Below are 14,862 nucleotides of genomic sequence, written 5' to 3'. Positions count from 1 at the left end.
CATGGAAGGCGACGTAGTCCACGGCATCCAGGATCAGGTCTGCGACGAGGCTGACTATATTCGTGGGGAGAGACGCCCAGCCGCCGGTCGTCCGTTCCGGCCGGCGGCTCTGGCGGTTGCGAGCCAAGGCGGCGCGTTTGTGCTTTGAAATCCTGCGAAAGAACGGATGGGGCTTGCCTGCTCCCGTTCGGTGCTCCCATCCGTGCTCCCGCTTCATCCATTAGAAAAAAAAATTCCATGGAGACCGGTTGTAAACCTCCATCCATGCGTACCCGGAGCCATCAGCTGCCACGTGTCCAGCCAGAAAATCGGACGGCGCACTTCGGGCGCTTCTTCCGTCGGCTCGACAGTGGTCGCTCGGCTCCCGATCGTAATGTTCCCGGCTCGTTTCCCCTCGGCTCACTGGCTCAGGCGGCTCAAGAAGCCGACGATCACAACGGATCTGGCGAGGAGAGTGGCGGCCGCGGCACTTTCCTCAATCCCCCCGTCCACGGCTGCGACGTGGCCTCCGCCGTCAACACGGCCTACTCACAGTCACCGTCGCCTGCAAGATGTCGTCGGGGAAGACTATAGATCGCGCAGATCTGGCGCACGTGTTCGAGTTGTTCGATTGAAACTGACGACAGCATCACACGAGGGAGCTGGAAGACTCCCGCCGGCAAGCTGGGCAACCCTATGCAGAGCGACGAGCTATCTGCCATGATCGCATGCATCGAGGCCATCGACGACTGGCGTGTGGACGTATGAATGTACGGATTTTTGTTGAAGGAAGGGTGGACGTACGGTTGTATCCTGTATGTGACTAGTAATTTTACAGTTTGTATATTGTATCATCGAATTTGATGATTATGATGCGTGTCTTATGTAAAACTGATGTTTGATTGATCAGATAATGCTTGCTTGATGCGTGCATCTTTTTCTGTACGTATGATCTATGTGTATGCATTGACTTGTCCAACACCGGGGAGGAGGCAAAGGGAGGCGCGGGTGTGTTGGCTCGACCTGGAGACGGCGGCGACAGAGATGGTTAAGTGTTGGAGAGCGGATGGGTCCTCCGCCATGGCAGCATGATATCAGGAGCAGACGGTTCATCCGCCATGGCCGTCGAAGAACAATTCAGCAGGTTTTGGAGCCGTGCATGGGGATACAAATAAGCCGAGGGAGACAATCAGGAGTGGGCGAACGATCGACGTGTGATGCATCCGAAGGACACGTGGCAGCAGATCACTTCAGGTCAGCAGTTTACAACCGGTCTGCACAGAAATTTTTTCCGTACAATGGTGTTATCTTAGACGTGCCACGTAGGATAAATGATGAGTTGAAAGAGAGAAAACTCATAAGAAAAGGTTGAGTTAAATACACTAGGGGTGCCTTAACTTGTTCGGTACAGACAATTTGGTGACTAAAATTGTAAAATACATGAAATTGGTGCTCGAACTTTGTTTCGCCGTGCAAATACGGTGCCTCCTTCTGTATGTGGGCATACACTATGCCCGCATGCCATGACAGCGTGATAGTGGCCCACGTGTAAGTGGCTGAGAGCAAGAGAGGAGCTGGGTAGCCCGTGTGTGAGGAATCGCCTCATATTTTATTTAATCACGTATCAGAGCCAACAGTAAAAATATATTGCTTGATGTAGAATCGATGCTGAGATCTCATGGTTGCGGATTGCATTGTAAGCACAGGCTATCTACCACGCCAAAATATGAACAGTGGATTTTTAAGAGGTGGAATCTTACATTCTTAAAAAGTTGATCCCCACTACTACCTATTCTCTCAACATGCAGCCCGTCCACATCATCATCATGCCACCTCAGCAAATTCCACCCACGTCACTTCATTTCTTAGTTATTTTTCCTTCTCCGCATATACTTACCATCGCTTGCTGGCATATCCCCCTGCAAGGTTTTTTCCAAGCCACCGTCCACTATGTACTTCTATTTAATTCCCAGCAGGTCCGTTTCCAAACGGAACAGCCGATCAAAGCTCAACCTCTCTCCGTAATAAAAGGATAGTTCCTCGCTCGCTTAGGAAAACGTTTAGTATTCTGGTGACAATCACTCCGGCTCCCATGTTTTTCGTTTCAGCCGTGAAGATCCGCTACAGTTTGTAACCGAGGGGCGATCTTGCTTGGGAACCCATCGTTTCCCTTCCCCACTAGAGGGCAGACAACTCGACATCTACTTCAACCAGCCACAACCAGGTGTTCCTCCGCCGCTAGGGCTTCCCGCTGACCGTCTTCCTCGAGCGTGATGATGGATGGACGAGGCCGCCTTTCCCTATCTACAGGCTCTCTCTTGATCTTGATCTCGATCTCGATTTATATCCTCATCTGTTGGATTTTGATCCCGTGCAGGAACAGGTCTTCACACAGCTGCAGGAGATCCACATGTTGTACGGGGTAGAAGAACCATTGAAAGATCAGACAGGTTCGGATCTCTATCCTCATCTGTTGGATTTTGATCCCGTACACAGGAGCAGGTTTCACACAGCTACGGCACATCCACATGTTGTACGGGGTAGAAGAACCATTGAAAGAGCATACAGGTTTGCATCTTGAATCCAATGACACATTTGTATGTTTCCAGTGCCTTATTTTTCCTCCTAGATGCGCGCCATCAAGCAGATATCCAAGAAGCAAATTTATTCTCTCTTTTCTTCCTCTGTCTTGATCCAGCCAGCAGCAGTTCAAGTTGGACTTCTTCCAAACTATTGCCAAAATTGTCTGTAGTCTGGATGATATGCAGGTTGAACACATTATGTACACGAGAAAGATTAAAGCTGGGTGTTTCTTATTCAAGGTACAGACAAACAAATCGGATTGTAAATAATATTTGCATATATTCTGTATGATGCCCTAATGGTCATGTGGTTCCTTTCCCTTCTCTGATTAAGTGATTATGACCATTTATTCTCAGTCTGATGGTGATATGGACAATTTTATTCTCAAACGGTGCTACTCTACAATTTATCACGGCGTCTTACATTATCCAGGTGTTCCGTTCATGCCTGCAAATCTGAGTAGACCATTTCATTACATCTGTCATATATACGCAGATACCAACTCACTTTGGTTGCCCTTGGTTGTGTTCATTTCTTTACTGATGTGCTCAGTGTGTTTTCTTTTCAGTTGGAATCATATATTGTACTTCAGTTTTTTCTCATAGCGGGATAAGAAAGGGCCAGAAAAAAAAAGACAAGGTGCAATTGTTCTTACCCTCTGGATAAACTATCTTCAGTTGTACCCTTTGTAATGATCATTTCTATAGTGATGTGCCCGGTGTGTGTTATTTTTCTTTGGGGTTATAGACTATAGTTCGGTTTTTTACACCTATATGTTCTTGCAAAGTGATATTATTCTTACATGTCGATTATGTTCATAAAAACCCTGCAACTATCTTTCATTGTACAGGTCATTTGTTTAGTTTTTTGGTGATGAATAATGCACTGATACATGCATATATACATCTCAATTTTATAACACAACACAACCCCTACATCATATCCTATAGCAATAAGTTGATCTGGACCAACTATATTTCCTTCCCATGCGAACTTGCCATATCATGTCATCACAATTCAAAATACAAGGGCCATCCACACTTCGTCTCCTCGCTTCACCTCCTATTTATGATGTGTTTTATCTACCCTTTGGCTTATTTTATTGATTTTGTCTGCTCGGTGTAACCATCACAAATAATAATACATTTTCTCATGATTAAAATGTAATCGATGCAGATTGGTTCCTCTGTTTGATTACCCAATGATTCCTAGACTTAACATAATACATTGAGAATTAATAAAAGCAAAAGACATTTCATATTGCAACTATTACACTATGCATATTAAACTTCCCTTCATTTTACCCTTTTTTTGTAGATAACTTTCCTTTGCTTCTCAACACAGAATTTCCATACAAGTTCTCGAGGATTCCCGCCGCAACGCGCGGGGTATCTTCTAGTTATATATACGGTGTTGTTATGCAAAAGGAAATTTTGGAGCACGGGCGCATTGTGCCTGTTTCTTGAAGTTCAGAGAAATGAATTTTTACAAAATCCAAAATCTTTTAAACATGTACACATAGAAGTGTAATATATTGTGCGAATTTTCATCAAAATTCGCGTTTGTATGTGAGAGATACAAAAAAGACAAATACATGCAAAACTAGCTTGTTTTTTGGCTGGAATTTTGTCTTCATTGCAGGGTATGATATAACATAGTTTCGTACGAAATTTGAGCATCAGAGCACATACGTACGTTTTGGTGTAAATAAAATAAAATAAAGAAGCTGAATTTTTAAGTGACAGTTTTTAACCTTTAAAAAATGCCCAGTGGCCAGCGTGCTCCGAAAATCAGCTTTGGTTGCTATGTACCACTTCGAGCGATTCTTTTATATATGGAGCTCGTTTGGGCCCACACAAGTCTTATTTTTAGTTTTTCAAGTTTGTGTTCATTTTTTTTCTTTGATAATGTTTTTACCTTTTGAAAGAAGAAATGTAAGAAAAAGTTACAACTGCCATAAACTTAAAAGAAAGTGCTAGTGCATTTCATGCTTTTGGAAAATGTTTCACATGTATTCAGAAGTTATAACGTGTTTTCAAATTTTGTCAGGTTCAACATGTTTTAGATTATGTTCATCAAGTATTAAAAAATTGGTGTGTAAAATTCTCCTTACAATTCTACAAACATGGTTGACATGTTTTGATACATTTCTATAATTTAATATTATTACATAGTCATTTTTATATATGTTTAATAATTTCAAAAAATACAATGTTGTCAATTTTTTAATAATTTTGTATTTTAGAAATACAATGAAGATGCACAATAATTGTGTATGCTTCTGATCCGGAATGAAGATATATAAAGCTACACAATAATATTAAATATTCATTGAAAATTTTAAATCCACAAAAAAAATTTAATTTTACCTCTTCAAAGTACACAATAATGAAAAAATAAAAATATTTAAAATACACAGTAACTTTATATCAATAGTAATTGTATTTTTATATGGAAGAATTTACGTGTCATAAAACTAAACCGGAATTTGGGAAAAAAATAAAAAATAAAACCCACGGATTATGCATCAGAAAAATTGCAAAGCGACACGTGGAATTGGTCTGCATAATTTTCTAGCTATTACAGTACGTACCGGATAGTTTGCCCGCGTGGGCAGATCGTGACGTTTGGTAACCTGGAAATGTAGGTTAGAAACACCGCCATGGAGACTTTTTTTTCATGTTATTTCTCTCTAGCATACTCTGTATTTGAGGGCTTTCGTACATGAATAAATAAAATACAAGAGATGTTTTTGCAAAATAATTCCTCTCTGCACGTATCCACTTACATGTGGGTCACTGCCATGCTGGCACTTCATGCGGGCAAGGATGCACCGTATTTGCACGACCAGACAAGTTCGAGCACTAGTTTTATGTATTTTACAACTTTAGGCACCAAACTGACCGCACAGAACAAGTTTAGGCATCTCTGGTGTATTTAACTCGACATATTATGCTAAGAGATCACCTCTTGTCTTCTCTGAGAAGACAAACCTTTTCGAGTTAAATACACCAGAGGTGCCTAAACTTGTTCTGTGCGGTCAGTTTGGTGCCTAAAGTTATAAAATACATAAAACTAGTGTTCGAACTTGTTCAATCGTGCAAATACGGTGCATCCTTCTGTATTCAGACATACGCCTTGCCCGCATGAAGTGCCAGCACAGTGCCAGCATGGCAGTGACCCACATGTAAGTGGGTACGTGCAGGGAGGAATTATTTTGCAAAAACATCCCTTATATTTTATTTAATCATGTAGGAAAGCCCTCAAATACAGAGTATGCTAGAGAGAAATAACATGAAAAAAAATCTCCATGGCGGTGTTTCTAACCTACATTTCCAGGTTACCAAACGTCACGATCTGCCCACGCAGGCAAACTATCCGGTACGTACAGTAATAGCTAGAAAATTATGTAGACCAATTCCACGTGTCGCGTCGCTATTTTGCTGATGCGTAATTCGTGGGTTTTATTTTTTATTTTTTTCCCAAGTTCCGCTTTAGTTTTATGACACGTAAATTCTTCCATATAAAAATATAATAGCTATTGATATGCAGTTACTGTGTATTTTTAAATATTTTTAATTTTTTCATTATTGTGTACTTTGAAGAGGTAAAATTAATTTTGTTTGTGGATTTAAAATTTTCAATGAATATTTAATATTATTGTGTAACTTTATATATCTTCATTCCGGATCAGAAGCATACACAATTATTGTGCGTCTTCATTGTATTTCTAAAATACAAAATTATTAAAAAAAATGACAACATTGTATTTTTTGAAATTATTCAACATATATAAAAATGATTGTGTAATAATATTAAATTATAGAAATGTACCAAAACATGTCAACCATGTTTGTAGAATTGTAAGGAGAATTTTACACACCAATTTTTTAATACTTGATGAACATATTCTAAAACATGTTGAACCCCTAGTGTATTTAACTCATAGAAATTCAAACTAAAAACTTCTATGCAAAGAATCTGATGTGACATGCAAGCCTACCTTGAACATTAATTTAAGCAGCAGCAATGCTATTTCTTCATATTCACGTGACACAACTCTTACAAGACAGTAACATCATCTAACACAAATGAGGAACCGCTCCCGTACCCAAAGATGGCAAATGGTGAATGGTTCTTGCCAATGCACATAACTTAGAATTCATATATCCATACAAATATACATAAACATAGAGAAATGGATCATTAGAAAAACTTTGCGCCTTCACAAAATTGGTCGCTTCGTGATCACAAATTACCTAGTGTAGCAGTACTAGAAAGAAAAAAATACCTAGTGTAGTATAAACATAGTAGAGGAAGAACTCACATGTCTCAATACTCAAGATGATGGTTGCATCTGGCATGTTCCTTGACTCTAAAAAAACATAGGTGCGCCGCCTCTAATTTATATCTTCTTTTTTGTGAAAAGCCTCTGATTTATCTCAAGAAGCTAATCTGAATCCAATGCATTCTAAATTTATGAGCGAGTTGGCAAGCTGTTCTTGGCCTCTTGCCATTAGAGGTTTCTGTCTGTAGACTTAGAAACTACCACAGTAGATAAAATGGCAGCAAATTAAAATGAGTGAAACAGAAATTTTTTGACATAAACAAATGGCATGAAGAAGAGTCTGAACTGAGGCGACACGCAAGCACACATGAACACTGATTCAGACAACAGCATCACTATTTCTTTCAAGGCCGCAAGCAAGCAGCAGAATCCTTACAAAGATTGTAACATCATACTGCCGACTAGGTACACACAGAAGGCATGAAGCGACGAGGATCAAGCCTAAGCTGTCTAGGATGAGGTGAACTTGGTGACGGCCTTGGTGCCCTCGGAGACGGCGTGCTTGGCGAGCTCCCCGGGGAGGACGAGGCGGACGGAGGTCTGGATCTCCCGGGACGTGATGGTGGGCTTCTTGTTGTAGCGGGCCAGCTTGGCGGACTCGCCGGCGAGCTTCTCGAAGATGTCGTTGATGAAGGAGTTCATGATGGACATGGCCTTGGAGGAGATGCCGACGTCCGGGTGCACCTGCTTCAGCACCTTGAAGATGTAGATCTTGTACGTCTCCACGCCCTTCTTGGCCTTGCTGCCCTTCTTCCTGCCCCTCGTCTTCCCCTCGCCGCCGGCCTCCTTGGACGCCGGCGCCCGCTTCTCCGCCTTGGGCTTCTTCCCCGCCGTCGCCTTCTCGGCCGTGGCCACCGGCTTCTTCTCCGCCGCCTTGGGTGCCATGGGTGCTGGTGGTTGGAGCGTGTGGGGAGGCTGAGCTTGGGGGCTATGTGAGGGGGGCTGCTGAGTGCTGATGCTGAGATGTGTAGAGACGGCGAGGTTATGTAGGGAGCGGGGAGGAGGAAGGAGGTGGGCTGCGGTTGGCGGAGAGGATGCTGCCTCGGATCGATGGCGTGGAGTGGTTCCAGCCGCTCGATGATGCTTGGAACGGACGGACCCGATGCGCTTCGGCGCGGATCGATGACGTGGCGATGACGTACGCTGGATCGGCGCGGATCCATGGCGTGTCGACTGTGGGACGACGTACGCTCCAGCCCGTGTACATATTGCACGTTGCAGAGCATGCAAAAAAAAGAGTGAAAAAAAATAAAAACCACTGATTAGAACCCCGCAAAAAAACGCGTTGATTAGAAACGGGTATTACAAGAACACCTCAAAGAAGCAGTGCACTCCATAAGCATGTGCTAGAGAAGAAGAATGGAAAAAGGGGGCGCTCGGTTTATGGAGGAAAACCGGCTCCAGCGCCTTCGCTGCTACCAGACTGCACGCCGAAAACCATTGCATTAGTTTGGGCTTGTCACTAGATTGTCCACGAACCACGACAACGCCAGAGAGGCATGATATGTCCGTTAAATCGAACATATGCAGTTTTCATCCTATCAGGTTGGCTAGGAAGATGCCCTCCTTGTATTGAGGATTTGGTGCCTCTTGATCGTAACCCTATGTTTATGGAATAAAACTCTCTTTCTATCGCAAAAAAAAAGGTTGGCCGGTATGCCCCACCAGACGCACGTCACATGTGAAGGATTCTCCTACTACCCACCACCCAATTCAGTAACCACGCCACACGGGCGAAAACGCACTAGTCGTCACCGGCCAACTCCACAAGCCACAAGTCCCTCCGACCGGCACCTCCGAAACGATGCCATCAAGAGGGAATGCGTGCAACACCAAGCAAAGCTAACAACGCTGCCATCACCCGATTGGGTAAACCAGATCTAGGTTTTTCATCATAATTGTCGGAAGGAAAAGTGAGGATTACCACCTTGACACCTCCAACAAGGAAAGGGGGCCCGAAGGCGCCATCGTCAGAGTACAGCTTTCGCCGGCATCACCCTCCAAACCTCGGGACTCAGGCAGCCCCCTAAAAAGCCATCTGCGCATCGCACTAGCATCCTGCATCAAGCTCCTCCATCGCGCCACAAAGTGCACACTCGCGAGCAACACGCCACTAGGAGCACGCACCACATGGATCTGGATCATAAATACCTTCTGGTCAGGCCCTACTACACCGGCCTGCTCCAGCTCGTCGTGCACCATGCGGATCTGGACCATGCGCACCTTCTCATCGCGTGCATGCGCCCGTTTGCCACGCCCGGAATCGGACCGTGCCCCGCCATGCCCTTGCCTGGATCTGGAGCAACCATCCACCTCTATGCTACCTGACAGTATCCTTATCTCCTACCTTATCGCTTAGGTAGCTTGTTCTTTGGGTTCTGGCAATCCTACTTCTTATGGGACATGTACTTCTTAACAGTAAGTTTGTCCCTCTAATGGTATTGTAGTATCGGTGTTGATGTGGTGTTGTTCTACGCCTGATGTGGTTCTTTTATGGTGTCGGAGATGATTCTGGTAGATCCCTCGATAGGGTATCCCGGCGTGGCAATTAGGTTAGAGGAGAAAGAAGAAGTGAGTTATCAAGGTTCGGGCCCTCATGATGGAGGTAAAACCCTACTCCTACTTTGTGTATATTTCGACCGGGGTGAAGTACATATAATACCGAAGGATTGTAATGTCTAGTATGTTTTGTCGACTAGCCCAAACCTGGTTTATATAAGATATCGAGGGCCCTAGGGTTATAAGAGTCCTAGTTGGCTACATCGGCGGAAAGGAGTCCTCCACGGATTCGACTTATTTCTCTTGAACAGAAAGGCTTCAAATTCTTTCTCCTAGAGGGCCAATGGGCTAACAAGATGGCCCAAGCGGAACCGGCCTAGGGGGCCTCGGGCCGTCCTACTTGGACCGATAACCGACAAGGTGAGGCACCCCTGGGCCGTGGCACCATCAGTTGACTAGTGATACAACAGTCCCCGGTCATAGTGTAGCTCGTATCACCAGAGACCACGCATGACCAAGTTGTCAGAAGGATTGACGAGCACTCTTACTCGTACGAGTGCGTCTGCAAACTTATCCACGCATACCACAAAACAGAAGAAGTCGGACACAAGCCATAGATTTAACAAAACAGAAGACGAGCAGTGGTATGAGCGCGTTCGGTCATACCACAACTCGAACCAGAATCACAGCTCATGCCGGTTCACAAAGTGTTTCATTTGAACATGTCCACATCATGCATCAAACATACCTGTCAGTATATGCGGAAATATTGAAAAGTCTTTAGCTCCTTTAGAAAACTTTTAGCTAGAATGAAACATCTAAATTGTTTTATCTAGCTTGTTTTTCTAAAGTAGAAAATATCTAAACAATCATCCGCCGGACTTCAAAAATACCACATGCCTGTTTTCCCAACAAATTTAAAATTTCAACGGGGAAGCAGAATGGAGAAAAGTTAACCCGCCACTGGGCCTATTTTGGATTAAAAAAAATAACTGATGAATATACGGAATACCCACTCTGCATTCAACCTATATTTTTCCTATTCATCAGTTTTACTGAAATTCTTGCTTATTATTGTTCCCACCGTGCAACATTAACTTGCTTATTTACCCAGGACATCCTATGCACTCCGGTGAAGAACATTTTTGTACTGGAGTCTTTCAAGGGCCTGACTAATCCTATCTAAATTCCTCAATATCTGTTTCAGCTTTATCTGATTACAAAATCAGCACCTCATCTGGCTAGTTACCTGCATCAAACAACTATCCAAACTTCAGTTGGCATGTTGTCGGCTCAACTCCAAGTTTAAGAATTCTTTTGGCTCATGAATAAAGCAACATGTAACCAGCTCAACTACAGAGAGGATGATCAAGGTCACATTTCTGCAAAATGTTTCAGCGTGGTCAAGCTCTAAATTGAAATGTTTGACTGCAGGACTTCTGAAGCTCGATTTGTAAGCTGCCACGCACGCAGGGCGAGGTGGAGGATGATTGGGAATCCAAGGTGCCAGTTCTTCGTAGATTCAGTTACCCACAGCTTGATAGGAATAAAACCGAAGTGAACTTCACAAGGAGGTAAAGATAAATCGCTGGAAATTACAGACCAACGGAAAATTTCAGATGACACAAGAGAGAATTTACAAGTAAAGCGTACTGTATTTAGCAGTGACCTTGAGACGTATAGACGGAAAATTTCGCAAGATCAATGGCAGCGATAGGTAGAACACAAGAGATTGAAGTGATTGCAGCCATAGACTGAAACGATTGCATCTTTAGCCATCCTCACAGAAATCACAGGTACAATGTCATCCTTGCTCGACGAATCTGACAGACACTAAAGACTAGCAGGCATTACATGCAGGATCTCATCTTAGTCCATGAGAAATGGATCTAAGCAACACCAACTAGGTTATGGGGGCGGCTATTCCTTGGTGGCAGCGACCTTCTTCTTGGGGGACTTGGTGGCCGTCTTCTTCTTGGGCGACTTGGCCTCCTTCTCGGCGGCGGCCGGGGACTTCTTGGGGAGCAGCACAGAGTTGATGTTGGGGATGACGCCGCCGTGGGCGATGGTCACGCCGGCGAGCAGCTTGCCGAGCTCCTGGTCGTTGCGGACGGCGAGAAGCAGGTGGCGCGGGATGATGCGGGTCTTCTTGTTGTCCTTGGCCGCGTTGCCGGCAAGCTCCAGGACCTGCGCGTTCAAAAGCCAACGAAATCAGTCAATCGGGACAAGAGGAGGGAAGAACAGAGGCTCGAGGAGGGGAGAGATCGGCGCATACCTCGGCGGCCAGGTACTCGAGGACGGCGGCGAGGTAGACGGGGGCGCCGGAGCCGACGCGCTGGGCGTAGCGGCCCTTCTTGAGGTAACGCCCGATGCGGCCTACGGGGAACTGGAGCCCGGCCTTGACGGAGCGGGTCACCGCCTTCTTCCTGTCACCGCCCTTCCTTCCGGCCATCTTGCTTGCTACTTCTCCGGCGACGAGGACTCTCGAGGTGTGGTGTACGCGGCGGCGGCGGTGGATCGGACCGCTCTGAATTCGTGGAATTGGACGGCGGCGAGGGCGCGGGTTTTATTGGGAAGCAGGAGGAGGGAGCGATCCGCGTGACATGCTGCGCTCACCGTTGGATCTTGGCATAGTGGACGGTGGAGATTAGTAGGGGGCGTGATCCGTGGGATGGCCCTGCCGACCAATCAGAGCGCAGAGATTTTGTTTTAGCACTTGATTCACTTTAAAAATCTAGATAATGCTAAAATATAGTTCAGGATGAATGTATGTAAATTCTGTTGGACAAATCAACAAAAAAATTAGTTGAATTCAAATAATTTTAAATTTAAAAATCTAGATCAAGGAAAATATAGTTCAGAAAGAATGTATGAAAAATCTTTCGGTCAAATAAACGATTTTTTAATTCGAATAATTTTAGATTTGAAAGTATAAATACACGAAAATATAGTTCAGAATGAATGTAACTTAATTTTTTGAGCGAAATGAAAAAAAATCACCTACCCTTGAATTTATTTGTCGGGCTGGCCCATAGAATATGATATGCATCTCTGTATGGGGCAGCAATTAGCGTCGACTCTCGTGGTTAGCGCATGCATTACCTATAGGTTCGAATCCTCATAGGCAATATTTTTTAAATCTTAAATTCCTTCGTGTGCCCATGGCAGATAGGTCCTGCACAGGTTGTGAGTAGGTCGACCGACAAGTGGATCGCACAGATGTAAAAAGAAGTAATTGCTACATGCGTTTACACAGACATAATTACGAAAAAAATTAGGGGATGCTTTTGCAAAAAAATAGCCACAGCCACTAGACCAAGCACCTCCGCCACTGATAGTCACTGACAATGGGCCTCCGCTACGCTGGCAAGCCACGGAGGCAAGGAATACATACGGATGCATCGTATATGAACGGGAGGACAAGTTAGCTGACCACAATTATGTATTTTGCAAGTTTATGCATCAAACTGACCGTCACGTGCAAGTTTTATGACTCCTAGTGTATTTAGGAATGTCTAATTATTGAAAATAAGGTTAAGTGATGGTCCATTGTAGACAAAAAAAATTATCATCTCTAAATTACATGCAAGATTTAAGATAAAACCATCTTATCAACCATTGTACATGCCCTTATTAATCCAACGGCTACAACATTTTCCCTCTCCGTCCATTCCTTTTACAGCCAAAACAAAAGCAAAACTCCAGATATTTTCCTCGCGTACATATTCTTCTTCCCCTATCCCATCTTGCCGACCCCGACTCAAGCATGGAACGGCTGTGAGCTTGTCTTGTAACCACCTCAATCTATACCTGTTGCCGCCCCCTTCTCATTCCGGGAAGAAGCAGGAACGAGAAGGGGGGGAGACTCGCCGAGGAGAAGGAAGGGGCCGCCGTCATCACCCCAATGTCTACCTTGGGGTTTAGGGTGAGGGTGGTGGTGGACGATGATGGTGGGGGACGGTGGTGTGGGGGTTCGTCGAAGAAAAAGCTCAGTGCGAGGGGCTCTAGAGAGATGGCCATGGCGACAGAGGACCGACGGTGGGAAGTGGTTCCGAGGAGGACGGGGCGACGAGGCGATGCGGGAGCGCCACCGGCCACGGGCGGCGGGGCCCGGCGGTTAGGCCAGTGGTTACTGGCGGCTCAAGGAAGGAGACATGTCCAACAAAAAAGACTCTTGGGCCCCATCCAACGGTTCAAGAATTGAGTGACCTCAAACAAAAAATTCACCTCACTGATTTCTAGCCATTCCCTATTCCTTTCCCCTGTTTTGTCTTCTGCCATTTCCACTCGAGAGAGGCGACCGACCGAGGTTCTCTTCGCGGGGTAGCTGTCTTCCTTCATGCGTCGTTGGAGGTGGGTGCTCGGCGGCGAGTTCGTGTAGGGGGGCGACGGTGTGGGGCGAACGAAAGATTTCGAGCAGCCATGTCCGCTCCTCTCGCCGACAGACTGCACGGAGGGACTTCGAGGTGGTGCGGGAGTTGCACGAGCTCGCGACGATGTGTCGCGCACTCTCCTGCTTGCCACCGTCCATTCCTGACGCGGGTGGTCATCGGAATAGCACGCGCTGCTCCGATGAAGAGACGCCGACGTGCGTGGAGGTGCTGCTGGCCGACGGGTGCGCCTCCGCGGCTGCCGCGGCCCGGCGACATGGAAGCGGCCCTCGACGGCCCCCATCTTCGTCTCCATCGACCTCTGCAGGGCCCGCTGTTGTCATATCAATCAGCTGCTTGCGAGGAGCGTGCGGGTGGCCGCCGCGGGAGGAGGCGGGGCCTGACGAGGGGGCAAGGAGGAGGTTTTTCTTGCCGAGGGGCACTGGGAGGAGGCTTGGGATCAACGTCGCCATTTTTAGCACAGCAGGATTTCTTCAATATGCTCTCTTCTGAGCTATCTTGTGAAGCTTTTTCTGTTTCATTTTTTTATCAGTTGATTTTAGCACAACAGGAATTATATGAGGTACACCTAGTGGATTTTCAAATTTCAAGCAGTCAACATGGCATTTTTCATTTGATACATATGGTAACACTACTAGGAAAAACCCTGGTAGTAGCGCGGGTTTTGATGCTATCAGCAGCGCGGGTGGTTGCGCTATTAGTATTAGTGCGTGCCGTACACGCGCTATTACTATAGACTATATCAGCAGCGCTTTTCCGAAACGCGCTAGTATTAGTTAGTTGTAGCGGTTTCCTAACCCCGCGCTATTGCTATATCTTTCATAATTTTTCCCAATTCCTACCCCGTTTCAGTTTCAATAAACTGCAATTTCCAGATACTAGGTACTACTACATATCAATTTCATAAAGCATTATAGGTACTAGGTAGTACTACTAGATAACAGTTTCATATATAGTCAACATGCATCCTCAAGCAGTACTAGGTGATATCGACGACAATCACCATATGTAGTTCTACATGAAATTGATGACATCGACGATGATCATCATATGTAGTTCTAG

The 14,862-nt window shown here is 45.2% G+C and overlaps 2 protein-coding genes across 2 annotated transcripts; both read right to left on the bottom strand.

Annotated features, from left to right (window-relative positions):
- Positions 1 to 7,225: 7,225 nt before the first annotated feature.
- On the bottom strand, positions 7,226 to 7,870 carry LOC125547971 (histone H2B.2-like). The gene has a single exon (XM_048711693.1). The coding sequence runs from the start codon at positions 7,793 to 7,795 to the stop codon at positions 7,361 to 7,363; it is 435 nt and encodes a 144-aa protein (XP_048567650.1). The 5' UTR covers positions 7,796 to 7,870; the 3' UTR covers positions 7,226 to 7,360.
- Positions 7,871 to 11,141: 3,271 nt separating this feature from the next.
- LOC125547970 (histone H2A.1-like) lies at positions 11,142 to 11,955 on the bottom strand. Its single transcript, XM_048711692.1, has 2 exons — positions 11,685 to 11,955; positions 11,142 to 11,596 (listed from the first exon to the last, which is right to left on the bottom strand). Exons 1-2 carry the CDS (start codon positions 11,859 to 11,861, stop codon positions 11,330 to 11,332), a joined length of 444 nt encoding a protein of 147 aa, XP_048567649.1. The 5' UTR covers positions 11,862 to 11,955; the 3' UTR covers positions 11,142 to 11,329.
- Positions 11,956 to 14,862: the final 2,907 nt, after the last annotated feature.

The sequence above is a fragment of the Triticum urartu genome, chromosome 3, assembly GCF_003073215.2.
Source record: "Triticum urartu cultivar G1812 chromosome 3, Tu2.1, whole genome shotgun sequence".
NCBI lineage: Eukaryota > Viridiplantae > Streptophyta > Magnoliopsida > Poales > Poaceae > Triticum > Triticum urartu.
This window is presented reverse-complemented; position numbering and strand designations above follow the sequence as displayed.